The 26,008-nt window shown below is 41.6% G+C and overlaps 1 protein-coding gene across 2 annotated transcripts in view; it reads right to left on the bottom strand.

Annotated features, from left to right (window-relative positions):
- The window catches only part of PCNX2 (pecanex 2), a 310,678-nt gene that overhangs the window by 232,586 nt on the left and 52,084 nt on the right, over positions 1 to 26,008 (bottom strand). The window contains exons 9-13 of one of the 2 annotated variants that reach the window (XM_005226237.5): positions 18,584 to 18,719; positions 17,724 to 17,750; positions 13,393 to 13,538; positions 3,118 to 3,271; positions 2,999 to 3,031 (exon numbers count right to left, since the gene is read on the bottom strand). In XM_005226237.5, the coding sequence (XP_005226294.1) occupies positions 2,999 to 3,031; positions 3,118 to 3,271; positions 13,393 to 13,538; positions 17,724 to 17,750; positions 18,584 to 18,719 (496 nt within the window). The remainder of the gene's footprint in view (positions 1 to 2,998; positions 3,032 to 3,117; positions 3,272 to 13,392; positions 13,539 to 17,723; positions 17,751 to 18,583; positions 18,720 to 26,008) is intronic. The other variant, XM_002698790.7, reaches the window with a different exon arrangement.

Below are 26,008 nucleotides of genomic sequence, written 5' to 3' on the forward strand. Positions count from 1 at the left end.
TCACAGATGAAAAACCTGAGACTCAGAGTAGTCACTCGACTAAGAGGCCATAGTGTGTACAGGGAGAGGCTGAATTCAAATCCCCAAACCTGCATGCTTCCCATTGCCCTGTGTTTCTCGGGTGTGACCTGAGATCATGTCCTCCGTCAGCTCCTGGGTGGTGTATTTAGAATGCAGGTTCCCAGGTGCTGTCTCAGCCACCCCAACTCAGGATCCCAGCAGGTGCTGGGAAAGGCCCCTGACTCCAGCTCCATGCTGAGGATCCCAGTCTTTTGATGCCTTTCAGATATCCCACCAGATTTTACTTTCTGGGTTATCATTAGTAGATATTATTGGTTGTGTGTGCGTGCTAAGTCGTTTCAGTCGTGTGTGACTCTTTGCAAACCTATGGATGGTAGCCCACCAGGCTCCTCTCTATGGGATTCTCCAGGTAAGAATACTACAGTGGGTAGCCATTTCCTTCTCCAGGGGATCTTCCCGACCCAGGGATCGAACCCACATCTCTTATGTCTCCTGCATTGGCAAACAGGTTCTTTACCCCTAGCACCACCTGGGAAATCCACTGTTGGTTGGACAAGTCTATAAGTCTGTAAGTAAGGAACAGCTTCATCACCCATAGCTAAATTACCAGTCTCTGATCCTCCAACTGATTCCAGAAGCTACCCTCACCCTCAGTTTTTAAGCTCTCCTAGACTTGTTTTCTTTTACAATCAGAAGTATTTTTTTTTTCAAGCCCAGGGTTGATGCTACCATATCAACTAGCATGTCAATATTAATTCTGCAACTCTATCTGAAACACACAGTGTTATGCAAAAAAAAAAAAATCATTATGCTATCTTCTGGTTTTAACAACTCGCTCAAAATTTGCCACCTCTGTGCTCCTGGAAGGAAACACAGAAGAAAAATCAATCACTCGAAGAACAAGAATTGACTGCATTTTTGAACAGCCACTCCCTGGGAACGAACAAAGTAATATAGTTTTGAACAGCACTTCAGTGGCAACTGGATAGGAGGGGAGGGAGAATGGACACATGTATATGCATGGTTAAATCCCTTTGCTGTCCACCTGGAACTATCACAGCATTGTTAATCAGCTATACTCCAATTCAAAATTAAAAAAAAAATTTTTTTAAAGCACTTTGTTTTATCTGACAGCCATTGATGACTGAATCTTAGCCAGGGCTGGTGGCAGGCACAGAACCATCTCTCTACCAGACTGGACTGACCTTTCTGAGGTTTTCTTATCTCTAAACAGTAAGTTAGTCTTCTAACTTACACATTGCGAGAGGAAATATTTTATACCTACCATGTTTTCTTTCCTCACCATAATAGTTAGAAATGCTAACTCAAATCAGGACTAATCTACTTAGCAATCTGTGTAAGCATATTAATTACTACAATAAACAGACTTTGATGTCTGACTGTGACTTCCGATGACAGAAAGAAGAGTCACTGTTTCCTATCTCACTGTGACATGCTTGCTCAGATAAAGGAAGAGCAGCTGGGTATAGCCCTCTAGGAACTGGATCAATGTAGACACTACGACTCCGACTTAGAACCGTGACCCAGGGGTCCTACAAACGGTCATTACAAATCCACAGGGGTGATAACAGCTGTTCTCACCATTCACCTCTGGTAGTATCACTCGTGAGAGCACGTGCAGGAAATGAATGTTTAATAGCCTATTACACCCCTCCCCCGGGTCACCCAGAAAGACAGTGACCCAAGCGCTGTCACTAGGGAGCAGGGCTTATTTACAGCAGCAGGAGGATGGCAGTGTCGCATCGGGGGTGGGCTGGGACAGAACATCACAGGGCTGAGCATCTCGGCTCACACCACCTAGCCCAGATTCTTGACAATAATCACAACAATACATCTGTGATACCCTAATTACACTGTTTCTCCTTATCTTGACATTCAGACGCTGGGACAAAAGAAGATGTATTCCATGTAAACCAATTATGGGGAACAGAGGAATTTAACAAGATAGCGACGTATGCCAGGTGAGCAGACAATTATAAGCTTTTCTTAATTACTATGAGCTAAATATGAGCTATCACAGACTTGAGATCACTCCTAAATCCTGGATATGAATTTCTTTTTTAAAGCACAATAGCGGGAAGGTCAAGTTTTCTTTCATCGAATGGGATTTTCAGGGACTCACAGGAGTTTAACATAACAGAGGAAGGAAGGTTTCTCAAAGAGCTGGGACATCCACCAAGCAGTGGTTTTGGTGCAAAGGCACATGGCTGGGGTCCCAGTAGGGCCAGTGCCAGACCTGGACCCACCACCCCACAGGCGAGCCTGCACCCTGGTCAGTGGATGCTACAGTGCTTCTGAGCTCAGGGAGGGATGCCAGAGCACCAAGAGACCGGTACTGGGGAGGCCGGAGTTTCAGTTATAAATAAGCCCCCAAATGATGAGATAAAAGGCGACGATACACTTGAAAGTGTGGGACAGGAAGAGATCAGCTTCATGTAAAAAGAATAATGATTTGTGCTTACATAACCAATGTTTCCAATAACAGCGACCATCTATGAAGCAATTTCTATATTCCAGACACTGTTTTAAGCCCTTGAGTTGGATTAATTCACTCCCCATAGGCATTTCTACTATCCTTATTCACACACAGGGAAACTGAGGTATGGAGAGTTCACTTTTCATTCAGGGTCCAACATTCAGACACAGGAACCAGGAAACCAACACAGGTAGCCTGACTGCAGACTCTGCCGATTTCTCCACTGACTGCAACATCTTTCCTGAGATGAGTTCAATGAGATGGAAAAGGCCCTCCACACACTCTTGGTCCCCATCCTGGCCCCTAACCACCACCATTCCCATCACAGCCTCAGATGTCCCCTGAACTTGACCACCATGCATTAACACTTCCATTTTACATTCAGTATATATGAATATTGCTATATACATTTGAATTGATTTTGGCCATTCCCCATCTTCAATGCAAGCAGGCCAGACAAGCCTGGTAGTGGACACTTACGTGGATTGGCGAGGCAGGGTCAGGCTGAACGCTCTAGAACACAAATCAGAAGTGTCTGGGTCATCATCTCATGATTTCAAGGCTACATTAGTGATGGTAAGAATTAGATGTGGTCTTGCCTTTAACAGGGAATACTGGCAGCTGGCCATGATGAGGCAGAAGAGGAGCGTCCATATGTCTTTGCAAAAGCCTTGGTTCAATGTCAGAAATCCAAGCAGGGAAACCAGGATAATGAGTAAAACCGCCAGCACATTTTCCTTGACATCTTCAGTTCTGAGCAAAATAAACAAATAAAAACAATATTGAAACTCCATCTAAAAATTTTAATTTATCTACTTAAAAATAATTGTAATATATAGTGGAACTATACATAATCTTGTTGTGTCTTTTCCTAGTCTCCTATAAATGTGTTATCACACTTTCATAATTTTAAAAAATTAAAATTAAAAAAACAAAGGGAATAAAAGGTAAAGCTGTCTGTTTTTATCCAGAAAATACGTGCGTGCTTCTAAAATGACTGACAGCAGAGAGGATCTATCTCAAGCTTTTATGTTTGGTAACAAGATTTTACAGTTTCTTTCTTTCTTGCATTATTACTGCATTCTACATTTTTTTTAAAGCCATATTTAACTCCCATTTTCTGTTATTGAAACAAGTGAAATATAATCCCTTTGGGTGTCCCTGGCCATTAAACCAGGTTTACTGGGAGAAGACTGTTAATTATTCCATCCACCACAGTGAAATGTGTTTCTGAAAAGGAGCTTCACTGACTCCATTAAGTGGAGGAAGTGGGTACATTACACTTGACTAAAGCAGGCAATCCCTTCCACATACAGTCACAGTGGCCAGAATTTGCTGCTCCATTTCAGAGGCCAGGAGAGCTCTGGCCAGAGAGCTGTCAGTGCAGTGGGTCTGACCCCAGTGAGTCACTGGGTGATCTCTCCAGAGACACCACATAAGAGGTGTGGGGCAGAGAGATGAGCTCATCCAGACGTGGGGTGTTATCAGCGGGTATGCAAAGGGACAAGAAAGGGAGTGTCAAGATGCTGATATAAAGGGGCTAAAGGCAGGATCATGGGGGAGGCAACGAGGGCTGCTAGTGGGAGGAAGTGGATCCATGAAAGTGCAAGAGGGGATGTGGAGACATTGGATGGAGGTAGGGGGAAAGCAAATTCCCTGGTGACTCAGACGGTAAAGAGTCTGCCTGCAGTGTGGGAGCCCCAGGTTCAGTCACTGGGTCAGGAAGATCCCCTAGAGAAGGAAGTGGCAATCCACTCCAGTATTCTTGCCTGGAGAATCCCATGGACAGAGGAGCCTGAAGGGGTATGGTCCATAGAGTTGCAAAGAGTTGGACAGGACTGAAGTCATTTAGCACGCAGAGCGGATATGAAGAACGAACTGAGGCTGGGACTATGACATCAGAGGTGGAAGGTTTCTGTGAGAGAAGGAGATGCGGAGTGGAGTTATAGGAGGGAACAGTTGAAAGGGAGGATGGTGTGGACCCCAAGGTCAAGAGTTTAGATGGACTAATCACTAGAATTCTGAGTGAAGTGAAGTGAAGACTCTCAGTCGTGTCCAACTCTTTGCGACCCCATGGACTGTAGCCTACAAGGCTCCTCCATCCATGGGATTTTCCAGGCAAGAATACTGGAGTGTGTTGCCATTTCCTTCTCCAGGAGATCTTCCTGACCCAGGGATTGAACCCAGGTCTCCCGCATTGCAGAAGGATTCTGTACCAGCTGAGCCACAAGGGAAACCAAGAATATTGGAGAGGGTGGCCTATCCCTTCTCCAGCGGATCTTCCTGACCCAGGAATCAAACCAGGATCTCCTGCATTGCAGGCAGATTCTTTACCAGCTGAGCTATCTTATATTGCCTATTTTTGTCCATGTACCTATTGGTCTTTCCCATTAAATTATGATCATTTTTAGACAGGAACAGTTGGCTACTTCATCCTTGGCATGCTCAGGCACTCCTGAATGTCTTTCTTTAATTAATGGATTTTATTTTTAAAGCAGCTTCATTTTTTTTGAGTTTTTTTAATGTGAACCATTTTTTAAGTCTTTATTGAATTTGTTACACTATTGCTTCTGTTCTTTATGTTTGGGGTTTTTTGGCCATGAGGTATGTAGGATCTTAGCTCCTCAACCAAGAATCACATCCCTACACCCTTCCTTTGAAGGTGAAGTCTTAATCACTGAACCGCTATGGAAGTCCCTAGAGCAGTTTTAGATTCACAACAAAATTGAGGAGAAAGTGTTAAGAGTTCCTACATAGCTCCTCCCTCCAAACATACACCCACCTTCCCCCACCATCAACATCTCCCACTAGAGTGCAACATGTGTTTTAACTGATGAAGCAACACTGACAAATCATTATCAACTGAAGTCCATAGTCTGCATTATGGTTGCTTCCTGGTGATGTACATTCTATGGGTTTAAACAATGCTGTAATGATACATATCCACCATTATTGTATTACACAGAGTATTTTCACTGCCCAAAAAATCCTCTGTGCTCTGCCTATTCATCCATCCTCTCTAACCCCTGGTAACCGCTCATCTTTTTACTGTCTCCATAGATCTGCCTTGTCCAGATTCCATAATGAAATCATACAGTGTGCAGCCTTTTCCAGTTAGCTTCTTTCGCTTAGTAATACACATCAAAGGCCCTCTGTGTCTTTGCATGGATTGATAGCTCTTTTCTTTCTACTGCTCAGTAATACTGACATACCACAATTTGTTTATCCATCACCTATCAAAAGACAGTCACTTCCAAGTTTTGGCAATTATGAATAAAGCATCTACAAATGCAGGTTTTTGTGTGGAAATAAGGAGCATGATTGGTAGGTCAAACTGTACTACTAGTGTGTTTAATTTGTAAGAAACTGCTGAGCTGTCTTCCAAAGAGGCTGTACCATTTTGCAATCCCATCAGCAATAACATGAGTCCTGCTGCCCCACACCCTTGCTGGCATTTGCTATTATCAGTGTTTTGGATTGGGCCTTTCTAATAGGGGGCCTCCCTGATAGCTCAGTGGGTAAAGAATCCACCTGCAATGCAGGAGATCCCAGTTCAATTCCTGGGTCGGGAAGATGCACTGGAGAAAGGATAGGCTGCCCACTCCAGTATTCTTGGGCTTCCCTTATGGCTCAGCTGGTAAAGAACCTGGCTGCAATGCTGGAGACCTGGGTTCGACCCCTGGGTTGGGAAGATTCCCCTGGAGAAGCGAAAGTCTACCCACTCCAGTATTCTGGGGTTGCAAAGAGTCAGACACGAGTCAGTGACATTCACTTTCTAATAGGTGTGTGGTGGCATCTCATCATTGTTTTAATTCATAATTTCCTAATGATATACAATGTGGAGCATCTTCTCACACATTTATTTGCCATCTGTATATCTTCTCTAGTGAGGAATCTGTTCATATTTTTTTCCCATTTTTTAATCAGGCAATCAAGAGGTATAAAAGTACAGAAATGTAAAGAACTCAGATATTAAGATCTCATGTTGAAAACTTTTTTAAAAACTGGGGGAGGGACAATAAATATTTGATGAGAAGTGAAATTTAAGTATTTTTTATTCTCTACTATGTACTTTTTATAGAGCTAAATATATTTGTTTATCCAGTCCAGGTCTATAATTATGTATTCTTTAGTTTGCTCATAACATTTTGAAGTTATCTAAGACTATCTAAAAGCTTAGGAAATAAAACAAAAATTTCAATTAAAAAAAACTTTTTCTATTTGGAGAGAAAAAATAAAGTTCCTAAAAAGTAATTTTTCCCAGGTCCGCCTCCACCAGGACTCCATTCCTCCACCTCCCCACCATCACTCCCCTCCCACAGTTCCTCGTAAATATTGGATGAAGAAGTTTGCTCACTGGGTAGGGGGTGTCGTGATTAAGGCTATACTTTAGAAAGATTTATCTTGCAGAGGTTAACAAGATGCACTGGAGGGGAAAGGATAAACAGCACTCCCAGAGAGAAGTAACAAGAGCCTGAGAAAGTGACACACCTGGGAAATTAGAGGGGATGCGTGACTTTCAGACACAAAACAGAACAGGGCAGAAAAGACTCTGATTGAATGGATTATGCACCATAAGAGAGTGAAAGAATAAAGATGACATTAAGCTTTCAATCTGGGGGAAAAGGCTCATAATGGCAGAAACTGGGAAGGAGTTTGCTAAGGGAAGCTGATGCATTTGTTCATGTAACGTAAGTGCTGCGGATACATCAGTGAATGAAACTCATAAAGTCTCCTTTCCAGTGGGCAGTGACATAAAATAAATAATACACACAGAGTAAGAACATGATAGACTATTTGAAGAGCATTCGCGCAACGGAAAAATGAAAAGAACAAGCTGAGAGGAGTTATGAGTGTGTGGACAGAGACCTGATGGATTTTATACAGGAAGGTCAGGCTAAGTCTCTCTAAGAAAAAGCATTTGAAAGACAAAAGGGCCAGCCGTGCGGTTATCTGCGGGAAGAGCGCACCAGGTAGGGGGAACAGCCAGGGCAAAGGTCTTCAGGCCGGAAGAGGGCCTGGTGTGGTGACCAACAGGAAGACCAAGAGGCGCCCAACACTCTGTTGTGTTAAGAATAGTATACAGGGAGATACTGGAGGAAATGTAGATTGGTGCAGCCACTACAGAGAACAGTAGGGAGGTTCCTTAAAAAACTGAAAATAGAGCCGTCATATGATCCAGCAATCCCATTCCTGGGCATATATCCAGAGAAAACCATAATTCAAAAAGATACTTGCGCCTGTGCTCACAGCAGCACTATTTACAATAGACAGGACGTGGAAGCAACCTAAATGCCCGCTGAGAGATGCAAGGATAAAGAAGATGCGGTATACATAAGATGGAATACTACTCAGCCACAAAAGGAAAGAAGTAATGCCATGTGCAGCGACATGGATGGACCACGAGAGTATCATACTAAGTGCAGCAAGTCAGAGGGATAAATATTATACGATATCACATATGTGAGATCTAAAACACAGCACAATGAACTTATCCACAAAAGAGAAACAGACTCATACGCGGAAAACAGACCGGTGGTTGCCACGGGGAGTGGGGCGGGGGAGGGATGGATTGGGAGTTTGGGATCAGCAGATGCAAGCTATTTTATATAGGACAGACAGACACCAAGGTCCTACTGTACAGCACAGGCAACTTTGGCCAATATCTTGTGATAAGCCATAATGGGAAAGAATATATATGGATAACGGAAACACTTTGCCCTACGGCAGAAATTAATGCAACATTGTAAATCAACTATTATTTCAATACAATTTTGAAAAAGAATAGTGTCCAGGGAGAATGGGTGTGAGCAGTTGATGCTCTTACAGTAACCCAGACGGGAGACGAAAGCAGCTCAAACAAAGGTGGCCACATTAAAGGTGGAAGCCGCACTAGATATATTTGAAGGAGCAGTAGACATGGTCTATGAGAAATTGAACACAGGAGTGAAAGGAAAGAAGAGTTAAGGATTATGCCAAGATTTTTAATGAAAAGTGGGAGGATAAGGTGGTCATCAGCTGAGGTGGGGGAGACCACAGGTGGAGCAGACCTGGGACGAGGTAGAGATGAAGAGCGCAGGTTCAACTCTGATCATGAGATGTCAACCCCATTGTTAGATACACAAGTAAAGAAATCAGGCAATAGGTCCAGGGTGGAGACAGAAATTGAGGGTCACTGGCAGATTAGCGGGATTTAAAGCCATGAGACTAAATGTGATCACTAAAGAAAAGCGGGTAGCAAGAGAAAAACCAAGGGCTGAGCAGCTCCTGGGACACCAACATGAAGAGGTCACCTGCAAAGGGGACCAGGAAGGAGCTACCAACAGGGAGAAGGAAAACCAATAGAGGGCTGAGCCCCGGAAACAAGAGAAGAGAGTGAACCAAGAATGAGAGGATCAACCACGACCTGGACCAGGGCAGGCTCCACGCGGCCCTGGGGTCAGAAGACTGAATGCAAGGGGGTTGTGAGAAAATGGGAGGAGAGAAACTGCAAAAAAAATAACATGCAATGCTTCAAGGAGCTCTGCTGCAAGGAAACCTGGAGAAATGGGACAGCAGCTGGGGGAACGTGGTCCAGAGGATTTGTAAGGATAGGAGACATGAGAGCACATCCTGACAATGATGACGATGGTGAGATTGCCCCTGCTTGTCACATGCCTAGCTCCCTGCTATATTTCAGATCTGTGTGTTTCCTCCTCGGATAAGGCTTCTGTCATCATCTGTCCTGAGATCTGTGTCCTCTTCCCCCAAGTTCCTCTATCTCAGGCCTTCAGGAGTGTCTTCCACGGCACCCAGGACCGTGTGCTGTCTCAGCCCACTTCCCCCAGTGGAGTCAGACTTCCTGAGCACAGGGACTGTATGTCTGTTTCATTCATTGCTCTATACCCAGGGCTCCTTATAGAGCCTAGAGTGGATAGGTGTTTTGATTTTTTTTTTTAAGTGTTGAATGAACAAATAAATGAATGAAATGATGCTTAGATGGACAGCTTTTTGTTTTAGATGCTAACCTGATAAACTGGTGAAAGAAAAAGAAAACCTAGGTGTTTTGCAAGGTGAGGTAATAGCAGAAGAGAAAGGAAGAGAAAATGATGAAAGAGAGACAAGTCTAAAAATATCTAAGCAGACTGGACGGCAAACTGAAGGCAAACGGGAGAGGTTGTCATCATAGGGACCCAGGAAGCTACCATGATCAGAGGATAAGGAAACACAGTCAAAGAAGATGAGTCTGAGTCCCAGAGAAAAGTTAAAAAACATCAAACAGAAGTCCAAACCTGGGGGAGTTCAGGGCAGCAATTAGTCTGATTTCATTGCCTGTTATTCACCAAATTCTTCCAGTTTCTGCCAACAGTTATGTTTGTTTTCTATTATATATGTGTTTACCAAGCTTTCATTTGGTAAATTCAAGTTCTCTCATCCATGTGACTTTAGATACTCCCAATGAATATCCAGGGTAATTTATGTATACATTTTCAAATAAAAAAACAGCTCCGGTCGTCAAAAATGTAAAATTTATCGTGTGAATCCCTGTTTTCTTAAACAGATCTTTCAGATCACCACTGAACTAACCAGGTGAGCTAAGGAGGGGTGCTGTGCCCCAGGCCACACTGGGGTGGTGGCTTCTCACACCTGAGCATCTGTGTTTTCACAAAGCTCCCAGGCGGTTCTGTGTGCTGAGTGCTGCTCCGTGGTCCTTGTGCGGGGCTGCTCTCTCCACACAAAGGTCCCAGGCTGCTCGGGTTTTCTAGGTCAGTATTCTGGGTTTTCCTTCCTCCTTCCTCACTGTCAGCTGGGAGTCATGGCGTCCCTTCCTCCCCTCTTCATTGACTGCCAACTAGAAAACCAGATCACCAAGCTTGCGGGTGGACGACTGAAAGTAGGATTAGATGGGCTCTGGAGAAAGGGTGATTTCTCCTTTCTAAGGGCCTAAGTTTCAGTGTCTGCATTTGACAACATCTACTTTGGCCAGAAAGGAACCTGGTGGGCTACAGTCCACAGGGTCACAGAGAGTCGGACATGGCTAAAGTGACTTAGCACACACTCAGCACACACACTTTGGCTAAAATCATTTATTTCATTGAAAAATATTTTCTTCTTTCTGGATTCTGGGCCACATTCCAAGTAATAACATGAGCAAGTGCTCAGTCACGTCGGACTCTGCGACCCCACGGACTGTAGCCCGCCAGGCTCCTCTGTCCTTGGGATTCTCCAGGTAAGAATACTGGAGTGGGTTGCCATTTTCTTCTCCAGGGAATCTTCCCAACAACTAATATTTAAAGAACTCTTTCTATCATTAATTTGGTTTGATCCTCACATCCTCCCTGTGATATGGTTTGTTGGGGTTTTTCCATAACATCTTACTGACTTTTTGGCCAACCCAATAGATTACCCCCATTTAACAGGAGACTGAGGGCAGTGGTAAAGAACCCACCTACCAATGCATAGGTTCCATCCCTGGGTCAGGAAGATCCCCTGGAGAAGGGAATGGCAGCCCACTCCAGTATTCCTGGTGGAGAATCCCATGGATGGAGGAGCCTGGGGGCTACAGTCCATGGGGTCGCAAAGAGTTGGACATGACTTAGCACGTAACTTCCAAGAGAGGTGATTAAAATGATTTAATACTATAACCTTCACAAGATGATAATCATCTTTCTATCATCTTTTTTTAGATCTTCACTGGATTTTCAGCTAATTTTCATCAGTGAGTGGATTTTAAAATAACAAACCCATAAATCCATAGAAATATTTGTATTTAATATGAAGGGTTAAGACAAGTTAGTTCAACTTCTGTTAATTTCTTTTTAAATGAATATTTCAAAAACACTTATCACCTAACATACTGTATTATCTTGAATTATTTTAGTCAAGTATGAAGTCTTCGTCTTAAGTGTGTGCCCCTGGGGTAACATAGTGTTGTTAGAAAAACCATTATAACTCCGTTCCCTGACTTGTGGGTCCTGAAATTTACTGTTGTAATTTTGCATGACTATAGTTTTTCAGTATGTGATCACACCATTTAAAACATTAGGATAACAAGTAGTCACTGGGGGACCCACAACAGCCAGGCAGGCAACCAGCCTTCCCACTACCCCACTGACTGACATTTAACTGTGAAACTCCTGTGTTTTCTGATGACACCATTAGTAATAGCATCCGAATCTCCAAACCCACAACCTGTGAATATCACAATTCGTTGTTGTTGTTGTTTGGTTGTTAAGTCATATCCAACTCTCTTGTGACCCCATGGACTGTAGCCCACCAGGCTCCTCTGTTCATGGGATTTCCCAGGCACGACTACCGGAGTTGGGTTGCCATTTCCTTCTTGAGGGGATCTTCCCGACCCAGGGATCAAAACCACATCTCCTGTATGAGCAGATGGGTTCTTAATGACTGAGCCATCAAGGAAGCCCCCACAATTTATCTGCTCATATACTGATGTACATCCTGGTCCCTTTTAGTTTCTAATGATTATAAATACAGATATTAAAAACATTCATATGCAGTATTTATGTGGATGTTTTCAAATCAGGTAGGTAGATACCTAGGAGTACAAATGATGAACTATATGGTAAAACTGTTTTCTTTAGAAAACTGCCATCCTGTCTTTCAAATTAGCTGTACCATTCTGTTCTTCCACCAGCAATGAAAAAAGGGGTTTTTTGTCCCACATTCTTTCCAGCATTTGCTATTGTCAGTTTTGTTTGATTAAACATTCTTATAGTGCATAGTGATATCTCATCATTGCTTAAATTTGCAAATCTCTAGTGATATAAAATGATAGGCCTATTTTTATGAACTTGTTTGCCATTTGGATGTCTTCTTAGATGAGGGTTCTCTTCAGATCTTTAGCCCATATTTTAAAATTAGGTTGTTTTCTTATTATGGAGCTTTAAGTAGTCTTTGTACATCTTGGATATATATCTGATGTGTGCTTTGTAAATTTTTAATTTTTTTAAGTCTTTATTGAATCTGTCACAAGACTGCTTCTGTGTTTTTGTTGTTGTTGTTGTATGTTTTTGTTTTTTGGCCACAAGGTATATAGGATCTTAGCTCCCCAACCAGGGATCACTCCTACACCCGCCACATTGCAAGGTGAAGTCATAACCACTGGACCGCCAGGGAAGTCTCATAAATAATTTTTTCTGTCAATGACTTGTCTTTTCATTCTTTTATACTGTCTTTTTGCAGAGTAAAGGTTTAAATTTTAATAAAAACATTATTTAAAAAAAGATCACAATCTGGTCTTCTGTATATCCCGAGGGGGATGGAAATGGGAAGTCCCTTCTTTGGTCCCCAACTCCATCATGCCTTACTCAACCTGACCCCTGCCACCCACCTCCACCTCCCCACTCAGTACCCTCAGCTCCAACCCCACAGCACTGCATCTTGAGAAATAGTGGTGAGAAAGAGTAATAGGGTTTAAAGGAAAGACTAACATCCAAAGTATAGGATAGAATATTTAGAACCCAAGTCCTGAAAGGAAAGGGCGAGACATCACTCCTTCCCCCTCCATGTCCCTCCTCCCCTCCCCACGCCACATCCACACACCCAAGCTCTGCCCTCAACATGGCAGCTGCAGGCTCTCCTACAAAAACTGGCAAAAGATGAGCAGACCAAGGCATATTGTCCCCAGACCTTAAGACTAAACCATGCTACCAAATTCTCCCAGCTCCCATTTTAACCGCTCAATGACACTTTCTTCATTTGTTGGGATCTCACTGCTTTAACTCTGGGTTTGCAGGACAAAAAGTGGACACCTTGGAAAAGCCCCAGAGAATTTCAGCCTGGGGCCAAACTGCTTATTATCAGCAAGCCAGCGCACACGCCATGCCCCACTTGTGTCTTTCCCCAGCACATGTGCATGCCTCGAGGCTTACCGATCAAGTAATGCCAGCAAGGTAAGACGATCATACCAGACTTTAATCCACTTGCCGGGGAAAATGATAAACTTGTAAAACTGCTCTCGGTTAAACTTTCCTTGTGTGGAAGAACAGGATGAATCTTCCAGATCCTGACTCAGATGCTTTTAGATACGGAAAGAAAAAACAGAGAGAGGGTTTCATGTAGACGTGTTATTGTCAGGAAAATAAGCCTCCTGATTTAAAAGTACCAAAAGCAGATGTTTAAATTCTGAAATGGAAACCAACAGAGTCCATAAAAAAAACGGGCACCCTAATAAAAGGACAATGATCAACAGAAAAGGTCTTTTTTTCCCAGCTTTATTTTTTGTACTATTATTGATTTACAATGTTATGTGAGTTTCAGTTGTACAGCAAAGTGGTTTAGTTATACATATACACATATTCATTCTTTTCTGTATTCTTTTCCCTTATAGGTTATCACAAAATACCAAGTATAGTTCTCTATGCTCTACAGTAGATCCTTGTTGCAGAAAAGGTCTTTTTTACCAATACATTTCAATTTCATTATAATGTGACATTAAAATTATGCTACTCATATCAAAATACTACTGTTAGGCCAGGAAACTGCCATGAAAGTAATTATTATGAAAGATCAGAATTCAACAAAAGGCCTTAAATGACATAATTTTTGAAAGGTATGTTATTTAATGTAATGCTGAGATAAATATTTAAATTTTTTTTAAGTAAAAAGATTTTCATCCACAGTACATAGGTCTTCAGTGAAGCCCAATATAAGACCTAAAATATTTATCAGAAAAAAAAAATTAAACCAATAAAACAGAAACAGGTGGAGGAATTTAATCTCAGATTTAAAACATTTTCACCCCAAATCCATCTCTGATTGGATCTAATCTAGTGGAAAGGAATTCAATTTTGAAAAAAATTAGTCTCCGTTCATTTGCTGAACAAATACTTAATGATCCCCAGCCTGCTGCAGACCTTCTATTTCTAATCTGTGGGGTCGCTTTTTTTTGTAACTGTGGTTAAAAAAAATACATAATATAAAATTTATATCTTAACCATTTTGTATGTATGCATTTCAGTAGCAATAATATTCATATTATTATTCATGTTTTCATCTTGCAAAACTGAAACCCTGTCCACATTGAACACTAACTCCCCACGCTCCTCTACTTTCTGTCTCCAGGAATTTGACCCCTCTGGGTACCTCCTATTAGTGGAATTAAAGAGTATCGTTCCTTTGTGACTGGCTTATTTCATTTATCATAATGATCTCAAGTTCTATCATGTTTCAGGTGTCAAAAAAATTTTTTAAGGCTGAATAAAGTTTCATTTTATGGATAGACCACATTTTGTTTATTCATTCATCTGTCGACAGATGCTTGGGTTGCATCCACCTCTTGTGGAATATTCAGTATTCACAATCATGAATAACGCTGTTGTGAACATGCACACGCAAGTATCTGTTGGATTCCCTGCATTAGGCTCTTTGAATATACACCAAAAAGTGGAATTGGTGGATTATGCTAGCTTGCATTTTTATTTGTTTGCTTTCATCCTATATTTTTCCAAAAAGGATTTTCAGTAGGCTCTAATTTCCTGTAGGCTAAGCTGAAGCTCCAATACTTTGGCCACCTTATGCGAACAGCCGACTCATTGGGAAAGACCCTGATACTGTGAAACATTGAAAGCAGAAGGAGAAGAGGACAACAGAGGATGAGATGGTTGGATGGCGTCACTGATTCAATGGACATGAACTTGGGCAAACTGCAGGAGATGGTGAGTGACAGAGAAGCCTGGCGTGCTGCAGTCCACGGGGTCACAAAGAGTCGGATACGACTTGGTGACTGAACAACCACATAAGACACAGAAGACTGAGAAGAAGGACCAAGATAAGTAAAGGGAGGAGGAGGACAGCATGGAAGAGCAGCCATGGAGGTAAAGCTACCTTTCAGTGGTCTCGTTCACTCCTCTCAGACTTACAAAGAAGAAGGTCATACTTGGGCGGACAGCATAATTTTTCCTTAATTCACTGAAAGTCGCTGATGTCAAAACACCCGGCATGCATAAGGGCAACGCATCTGCTTCACTGGAGACCATGTGGAAGCCTCCTAGGAGGCTGACTTCCCCATCTCTCTGTTCCCAGATGCTAATCCCCTGACAGCTATGGAGCATAGAGTTCTTCAGACCATAAAATATTAACACAAAGAGCATTTCAAGGCAAAGTTGATCCACTGTGAAGGTAATATGCAGGCTGACAATATATAGGATGGACTGGGCAATATTATTAGAGGTAAGTTGAGATTATAAGTGCTGCTTGTGTCTGGAATTTGACTCCAACAGAAAAGAGAGCCTCGAAGAAACTTCCTGCTGTCCTGTCAGCAAGAACAGCATCTTCTTTTAATGACAATGAACTTATGAAAGTCAAAGTGTTACGTGCTCAGTCGTGTCTGACTCTTTGCGACCCCATGGACTGCAGTGTGCCAGCTCCTCTGTCCCTGGAACTCTCCAGGCAAGAATACTGGAGTGGGTTGCCATTCCCTTCTCCAGGGGATCTCCCCAACCCAGGGATTGAACCTGGGTCTCCCACATTGCAGGCAGATTCTTTCCTGTCTAAGCCACCAGGGAAGCCCAGTGAATTTGTAACTTAGAGTAAATCTTCCTCTCAAAAGAAATCCCTTCTCTTCATGCTCCATGAACTAGGAGTGCAAGTAAGAAGTAAAACACGTGTACCAGCTGAGTAGGGTCTACCATTCCGTGATGTGGTAATTCAGCATGACGTATAAACACGTCAAGGAGAAGCAACAGTGAAGATGACAACATTCTTTTGAAGAGTAAGAAAATGCTCTCTTTTAGATAGTAGCTTTAGGGAAGGTCACTATAAAAAATCACGTGAAGACTATGTCTACATCTTTTGCAAAACTTATTAAATATTCTGGCATATTGTGCTATTTATTGCTGCTTAAATGAAAATCATCTCAAAGAAAAAATGATTTGACTTCGGTGTTAGTTTGCTAGGGCTAACAATGAAGCACCACAAACGGGGTGTCTTAGACAATAGAACTGCATTTCCCCCACGCTACCTGAAAAAGGCAAGAGTTCCATAAAACTAATAAGACTTTCGATGATAGTAATACTTAATACTGATTATTAAAGACATCATTTTGCCATACATCCTTATTAATCTTCAAAACCTCATAATAACTCTTCCGCAGATGCAAACTACCACATATAGGATGGATGGGCAACAAGGCCCTACTGCACAGGGAAATATATTCAATATCCTGTGATAAACCATAATGGAAAAGAGTATGAAAAAGAATACATATAACTGAATCACTTTGCTGTACAGCAGAAATTAACACGACGTTGTAAATCGACTATACGTCAACAAAAAACTTTAAATGAAAGTAAAAAAAAATAGTCTCTTCAAGAGTTCCATAACTAATGAGCATTTTGATGATATTAATAATGGCCCTGAAGACAGCCTCTTCAATAAGTGGTGCTGGTAAAATTGGACTGCTATGTGCAAAATAATGAAATCAGAACACTACCTAATACCACACACAAAGATAAACTCAAAATGGATTACAGATCTAAGTGTAAGACCAGAAATTATAAAGTTCTTAGAGGAAAACATCAGCAGAACACTCGATGACACAAATCAAAGCAAGGTCTTCTATGACCCACCTCCTAGAGTAATGGAAATAAAAACAGAAATAAACAAGTGGGACCTAATCAAACTTAAAATCTTTTGCACAGCAAAGGAAACTACAAACAAGATGAAAAGACAACCCTCAGAATGGGAAAAAATAAGAGCAAAGGAAACAACTGACCAAGATTCATTTCCAAAATACACAAGCAGCTCATGCAATTCAGTACCAGAAAAGCAAACAATCCAATCAAAAAGTGGGAAAGCGACCTGAAGAGACATTTCTCCAAAGAAGACATACAGATGACTAACAAACACATGAAAAGATGCTCAATATAACTCATTTTTAGAGAAATGCATTAGAGAAAAGAAGGATAGGGAAGCACTGCAGTCCATGGGGTTGCAAAGAGTAGGACACGACTGAGTGACTGAACAACAATAACTGTACTTTTCAAGGTACTACACTGTAAGATTAAAAATGTTACCCTTATTATTGTACTTATTTGTTTTTTATGTATTATTTGTGTGGAAAGTATTACAAACTTATTGTAGTACAGTACTGTATAGCCAATTGTGTTAGTTGGGTACCTGGGCTAACTGTTGCACTGATGAACAAATTGGACTGAACAAACATACTCTCAGAACAGAACACATTTGTATATACAGGACTTACTGTATTTCTTTTTGTAGGCGAGATTCTCTAGAAGAAATCAAAACATGGTCAGGAAGAAGGTAAGCAGAGCAGTAAAGAAATGTTACACAAACTCAACAGTATCCCATGTATAGCCCTCTTCTTTCAATCTGCACCTACCGAATCTACCTTCCTTCAAGATCTAGCCCAAGTGTCCTTTCTTCTAAGGAGCCTTCTGCATAGCCATTCTCCAAAACGCCCTGAGAGAACGTGTAGCTCTAAGTTCATGACTGGTTGTATGTCTTTCCTCCCGTGTTCTTTTTGAATTATTTGCTCTGTGTCTTACAGAGTGTCATTAAAAGTGAAGTAATAAGTGAATGAACATCAGTAAGTTAATCTCTCGGTAAAATAATGGAAAGCTGCAGCTTTTTAGTGCTTGATGATCATGTCATTGGTTCCATGAATAAAGTCTCTCTTCAAGCCAAGATTCTCTTTTAAAATTTCTGCATGCCTAGATTATAAGGCTATAATAAATTAATAAATATCTAAATACTTTCCAAACTCTGCAGTGAGAAAAAGCCATTCCAATCAACTGAGGTTTTGTGGAATTTGTGCAACTCGGCAACAAAAGATCAATGTAAATCAATTTCTAATACACTGGAAGAACAATCAAGACTAATAACCCATTAGCATCAATGAAAAGGTATTATCTAAATGGTATGTTATCTAAGTGGTCTCTTTTCACATTCATCCAGTAGACTATGATGAAGTGATGTAACCACAACCCTCTGACGTAAAATTCAGGACAAGACTGGACTAATTCTGTTAGGGAAACCAACCTTAAAACAGGTTTCAGGACCCCTGCTTCTGGAACATTCACAATCGGTGATGCTGGGACTTACCCGTGGGGTTTCTGACTGGGTTCTCCGAGCCACCATCAGTAACAACTGTTGTTGAAGAGCACTGACTGCAGGGTCCCCAGAAGAAGGATCTTGACTCTCAGAAGTCGTGGTACTGGAGGAGCTAATCTGCAAGTCTCTGAGGATGGGCAAAACAAATACTTTGATTACCCGGAAGTACTGGAAATCATCTGTTTATTACACCCAAACACAAGGACAACATGGATCCTTAATGCAGGTTGCAATTAAGTTTTTTCCACCTTGCATGAGTAGTTCCACTTCCATCTCTAAGAATTTTCCACAGTTTGTTGTGATCCACAGAGTCAAAGGCTTTAGTGTAGTTAATGAAGCAGAAGTAGATGTTTTGCTGGATTTCCTTGCTTTTCTCTATGATCCAACAAATGTTGGCAATTTGATCTCTGCTTCCTCTGCCTTTTCTCAATCCAGCTTGTACACCAGAAGTTCTTGGTTCATGTACTGCTGAAGCCTAGCTTGAAGAATTCTGAGCCTAACCTTACTAGCATGTGAAATGAGTGCAACTGTACAGTAGTTAGAACATTCTTTGGCATTGCCCTTCTTTGGGATTGGAATGAAAACTGAGCTTTTCCAGTCCTGTGGCCACTGGTGGGAAAGACTGAAGGCAAAAGGAGAAGAGGGCAGCAGAAGATGAGATGGTTAGATAGCATCACCAACTCAATGGACTTGAATTTGAGCAAACTCAGTGAAGAACAGGGAAGCTTGGCATGCTACAGTCCATGGGGTTACAAAGAGTTTGACACAACTTAGTGACCGAACAATAACCATGAGTGTTCTAAGTTGACAATTGCATGTGCCATGCTACCTTCAGCAAGAAGGGCAGTCATCTTGCACACATTCAAATAACTCAGGTTGTCCAGAGATATACGGTGCCATGGGCTAAGCAGGTGGACACTTGGTGTTCTAGAGACAATGATCTCAATTTTCTATACATTTAGTGGAAGGGGAGGTGGTAGCAACAGTCTCTAGCTTCCTATTTGGCACAAACAATCAACAGTGAGCGAATCATTCCCAAGACACTGATCAGGAAGAAACAGTGATGATCTAACGCCTCTGCCACCTCCTTCACCCGCAATGCTGTCCGCACCTCCTCCTCACCCCACCGCCACCCAAAGCAAAGAGAGTACAGAGTAGAGCAAAGAAATGCCTCAGGTGGTTGTAAAAGAGGACATTAATAAGCTAGCGGTAATCTGTATCGAAAGAACTTTATTGTTGTTAATTGCATATAAACTGTCAGGACTAAAATTAATAGAACTCTTTAAGTAAACTCAAGCTTGGCACTTTCCCTTTGGCTCAGAAAGCAACAAGTAGAATATACTTTTCCATCTGCTTTTCTAGCAGGGCACCCATAACTTTGAGGAGACAATTGGCTGCCTCAACTGCAGCCATCTCTAACAGAATTCCTGCTCATGGAACTCTAGTTTTATTCAATCATCCAAGACTGTATGCTCCAGAACAGACGAGGTCCCTCCCTGACCCCTGGAGTAAACCCTGGTTACTTCATGCCCATCAGGGGAACTCCATTCACTCTGGCCAGTCCTGGTTTTGGCAGAGGAGTGCAACACTACTCTAAGAGGCCACCATGGAACAAAGGGGCGGTGGCCACAGATAAGGATGCTCACAGGCAACTTTCTCTACTTTTTTTTTCAGTTTTTTTAGAATTAATTTATTTTTGAGGTATAGTTGATTTACAATGCTGTATTAATTTCAGGTGTACAGCAAAGCAATTCAGTTATATAGGGCTTCCCAGGTGGCTCAGTGGTAAAGAATCTGCTCGCAGTGCGTGAGACTCGGGTTCGATCCCTGAGTTGGGAAGATCCTCTGGAGAAGGAAATGGCAACCCACTCCAGTATTCGTATCTGGGAAATCCCACGGACAGAGGAGCCTCAAGAGCTGTAGTCAATAGATTGCAAAAGAGTCAGACATGACTTAGCAACTAAACAACAACAACAAATATATGTATGTTCTTTTTAGATTCTTTTTCCATTTAGGTTATTAAAAAATATTGAGTAGAAGTCCCTATGCTATACAGTCAGTTCTTGTTGTTTATTTTATACATAGTACTGTGTATATGTTAATCCCAAACTCCTAATTTATCCCCACCACAGTTTTCCCCTTTGGTTATCAGAAGTTTGCTTTCTATGTCTGTGAATCTGTTTCTGTTTCACAAATAAATCCATTTGTACAATTTTTTTAGATGCCACATATACATGATATTATATGATATTTGTCTTTCCCTGTCTGACTTCACTCAGTACGACAATCTCTAGGTCCATCCAGGTTGCTGCAAATAGCATTATTTTGCTCCTTTTTATGGCTGAGTGGTAATGTTTTCCGATTTCTAGTCTCATGTTTCAGTACAAAGTCTCTGACAAGTTTTTAGATCTTTCTTTTTCCCAACTCCCTACTACTGGATTCATGAACAGACAAATACTCTCCAGGAACCATGTTTAAAATACATCCACTATTCTCATGTGCATGCACACAAAGACACAGATTTCCCTACAGTTTTGAAACATGATTTATGATTATTTGATGACGCATTCAATCAAGGCCTCCTTGTAAAGAACCACTTAGGAAACACTGTATGTTAACACCGGGGTTTGAGAAATGTGTCACGTGGGATACGTACATGGATTTTGAAAACATAAAAATCCTATCCTTCTATTATGTGGATGATTGTTCCATAAACAGCCCTTTTGCTTCCTGTCAATATTGGTGGTGTAATGTCTGTCACTAATAGAGAAAAAAGGTTGGATGTATAAAAACAATGTTCATTCAAACCTTTGCGCTTTGTGTAGAAACCTCTGAGGACTACACTTCTGTCATCTCATAGCTAAATACAGTAGAATTGGAAAGATCTTGTTAATACAAATTCAGAGAAACCCAAAACTCAGCAAATGCCAAAGCTTCACTAAACCCAAAAGATTAATCTGACTTCACTGTAGGTAATGTAGGTGATGCCTATAAACAGCCAGGGGCAGGATGGAGATGTGAGAAAATCTAGACAGTGTATATCGCCCTCTGTTGCCAGCTGAAATAAACTACGAACAGACTATTGTGTAAGGTGTTAACAGTTCCTTCAGAGCAACCTTCCTTCTGCCAGGAAACAAGGTCCAAAAGAAAGTGCTGAATTTGTTGCATATGGCTTAGCATGCTTCTGATGGCAAAATAACAATAGATAACACTATTTTTCTTGTGAAAGCCATTTAAAAATCCTATGTAAAAATCTAGGGTTTGGTTTTCTTTTCAAAATCTTTTGGATGAGTTCTAGAATTAAACAGAACTAGGGTTGTGCCACTGGTGAAGAATCTACCTGCCAACACAGGATATATGCAAGAGCCATGGGTTCGACCCCTGGGTTGGGAAGATCCCTGGGAGGAGGAAACGGCAACCCACTCCAGTATCTTGGCCTAGGAAATCCCATGGACAGAGGAGCCTGGTGACCCTATGGACAAGAGAAGTCCATGGGGTCACAAAGAGTTGGACATGACTGAGCAACTAAGCATGCACACCCAGGTTTAAATTATGGCTCTCCTATTTACTATCTGTGGCTATAAGTATGTTGTTTTCCTACCTCAAATCCGCCTATAAATAAGACCCTACTGTACAGAACAAGGAACTAGATTCAGTATCCTCTGATAAACCATAATGGAAAAGAATATGAAAAAGAATGTATATGTATGTACAGTTGAAACACTTTGCTGTATGGCAGAAATTAACACATCATTATAAATCAGCTATAATACAGTAAAATAATTTTTTTAAATCCTCACCTATAAGATAGGGATGATGTCTTCCTCATAGAGATTGTTGTAAGAATTAAAGCAGACTGGGTATGGTGCTTCTCATATATTAGTCGCTTAATAACTATACTTTTAATAACCTTCTTATTTCCTTCTATTGATGTAAGACCTGACTTTGCACATTCTCATATGAAACAGTAAACTGGCCCCTATATTTTTCACACAAATAACATACTAATTCTAGTTGTCTTTATGAGCAGGAATGAGGGAAGAGTGCCTTGCCCTCAACTCCCTCTTAATCTTTTTCTTTGCGTAAAGACAGATTCAAACAGCATATCAAGCTCCTCTTAATTACCCTCTTTTACAGAAGTTTAGTATCCTAGGTGAATCATGATGATATAAAGAGAGATTCTTTTCTGAGCTTTATGACTGGTGTGTCCTCACCAGAAAACCCACCTTGTTATGTGAATAAAGGTTTCCTATTTTACTAGGAGATGTGTAACGCTGTTTCCAGGGGTGAAAAGATGTATCTTCTTCATTTGGCATACTTTTCTGGGGTCCAGAAGTTGAAGTGAACCATGGGCATCAGCTTTTCCACTCAAGAACCAATGAGGCTATGATGTCACAAAAATCACTCAGTGGACAGGACTTTTCCTACCAACCCTCCAAGAATTCCCATCCAACCTTCCTTTTCTTGCATCTCTTCTCAGACTATCTGCTGTCTCTTCTCCTGATCTTAGCTATGGGCTGTTTAGATTTAGAATCATCTAAAAAGTTTCTGTCGGGGGGAAGGGATAAATTAGCAGTTTGGGAGTAATACTATATACATAAAATAAATAATCAACAAGGACCTACTGTATAGCACAGGGAAATCTACTCAATATTTTATAATAACCTATATGGGAAAAGAATCTGGAAAAAAATATATATATAATAACTGAATCACTTTGCTGTACACCTAAAACTAACACACCATTGTAAATCAACTATACTTCAATTTTTTAAAAATCTCCAAAGAAGTCTCTGTTTCACTAACTTAAGGCTAGAGACTTTCCCCATATTAATAAATATAATGTTAAAATGCTAAGCTTCAGGAGATATTTCCGCCTCTACAATAGCAATGGAAATGGAAATATTCCAACCCTGTAGTAATTACACTCTGAACTACAATAGAGCTGTATTTGCACATCTGGTCTTGATTTTCCTGCTCTCTGGTTAATCTTTGGTCAACTAGTTTGGTTCAGAGCTATAACACAGATGTTTGTTGTTGTTGTTATTTAGTCACTAAGTCGTGTTCAACTCTCTTGCAATTCCATGGACTTTGGCCCTCCAAGTTCCTCTGTCCAAGGGATTCTCCAGGCAAAAGTATCAGAGTGGGTTGCCACTTCCTCCTCCAAGGGATCGTGCTGACCCACCCAGGGATCGAACCCACATCTCCTGTGTCTCCTGCATTGGTAGGCTGATTCTTTACCACTGAGCCACCTAGGAAGCCCCATGGCATAGATATACAAATTTAAACTAGATCAAGCTTACACCAACAGCAGAAATAGTGATTAATGGAAAGTACAAAACGAGAAGCCACAGGGGGAAATAAAGATGAACCAGGGGCCAGAGTGGTGCATTTTCTTATCGACAGAGTTGGGTTTCAAACTCACAGTGACCACATTGTACTATATTGCACTCTCCAGGTTTTCACTCACCCCAGCTTCTGTAAGCAACAAATAACTGAGACACATTTTCCCACTGATGTAGAAAGAAGTCCTTGAAATTCTTCATCTTCCTCACATCTCGAAACTTACAGGCTACCACTCTGAGGGAGAGGGCCTCTCTTTTTCTGCCAGTCCTTCCTTGTTTTATGGGCTTACTTGGGGGCCATGGGAACAAGTCACCCAGAGGGGCAGCCTGGAGATGAAAGCCACAGTCACATGTGCAAGACGTGGGATCTTTAAATAAAGAAGCACTGTTTTGGAAACTCTAACCTGTTATTTAGAATTTGAACAGGGATTCTTGCTTTAAAGCCTGCAAACAACTCTTCTTTTATATGACAGCAAAATTCGTCTTTGCATTTGAGAAAAAGAGCACCAGCCTGGGAGCCGGTCAGGGCCTCCAGCATGGGATGAGACTGCCACCGTGTGGTAGCTGGGGCAGTGATCATGGAGACAGACCCACTGAGTCACATGGCCTCTTCCCCAGGGTTCAGAGAAAGTGCCTGGGAAAACAGAAGTCTTTCTAGGGTCAACCTCACAAACCCTCCATTGTTAGGACTCTGCACCTGCATGAAATTTTCATCTATCTAGTGGTAGGCTGCAGTCCATGGGGTTGCTAAGAGTCAGACACGACTGAGCAACTTCACTTTCATTTTTCGCTTTCATGCATTGGAGAAGGAAATGGCAACCCACTCCAGTGTTCTTGCCCGGAGAATCCCAGGGAGGGGGGAGCCTGGTGGGCTGCCGTCAATGGGGTCGCACAGAGTCGGACATAACTGAAGCGACTTAGCAGCAGCAGCAGCAGCAGCAGCTGTGTGTCTAAGAAAACAAAATAAGGACTACAGTGAAAGGATCTGATATTAACAACAGAAAAACAAGAGAGAGAGAGGACACAGGAATTGTGGAATAGCGGGAACTTTGCAGAGGCAAACCCCTGGAAGGTCATCTGCTTTTTCCAGATATTTCCACCTCTATTTGACCTTGGAAAAGACCCTGATGCTGGGAAAGATTGAAGGCAGGAGAGGGGGCCGACAAAGGATGAGATGGTTGAATGGCATCACCCACTCAGTGGACATACGTTTGAGCAAACTCTGGGAGAAGGTGAAGGACAGGGAAGCCTGGAGCGCTGCAGTCCATGGGGTTGCAAAGAGTTGGGCATGACTTAGCAACTAAACAAATGTGATCAAAGGCACCAAGAACCCCCACGCCAGCAGTTTTCAAAGTAACTCAGTAACACATAACTCTCATGTAGATCAACAGAGTGAAGCAGCTATGTACGTATCTTGAATATCTATCACTGGAGTTAACATTTTCAACTCATTCCTGAAGGGAACACAAAACTAGGCATATCTAATATTGAGAGAATTTACAACATTTTACATTTTGCCCACCTAATTGACTAATTTGCCCCACATTCTGGCTGAGCTAATGCAAACCAGGGATCACTACTTCTGACTAATGTAAAGAAGAGAATCCTAAAGAGGTGTCTTGTTTTGTTTTTTTTTACAACTTTCTGCCTGCTTACCTTCTTTGGGATCCAGGTACTTAAGCACGATGGCTTTGAAAGGTTTTCCTGAGAGTTGATCCTAGTAAGTAAGGGAGGCTTTACTGAGACCAGGGTCAGAGAGGTTAATAATAATAATGTTCAACAAAAAAGTAAGAACTCTGAGAAGACAATAAAGATTAAGTGCACTTCAATCCATCTTTGGAATGTAGTACCTAATGGGTTTAGAGGTTTAGAGTAGCTTTCAAAAGCAAGCCTAATGTATAAGCATAACAATATCTGTTTCAATATGCACTATTGCATACATGTGAGTTGCTCAGTCATATTCGAGTCTTTTCGACCCCATGGACTGCAGCCCTCCAGGCTTCTCTGTCCATGGGATTCTCCAGGCAAGAATACTGCAGTGGGTTGCCATTTCCTTCTCCAAATATGTAGT

The sequence above is a fragment of the Bos taurus genome, chromosome 28 (genome assembly GCF_002263795.3).
Source record: "Bos taurus isolate L1 Dominette 01449 registration number 42190680 breed Hereford chromosome 28, ARS-UCD2.0, whole genome shotgun sequence".
Taxonomy (NCBI): domain Eukaryota; kingdom Metazoa; phylum Chordata; class Mammalia; order Artiodactyla; family Bovidae; genus Bos; species Bos taurus.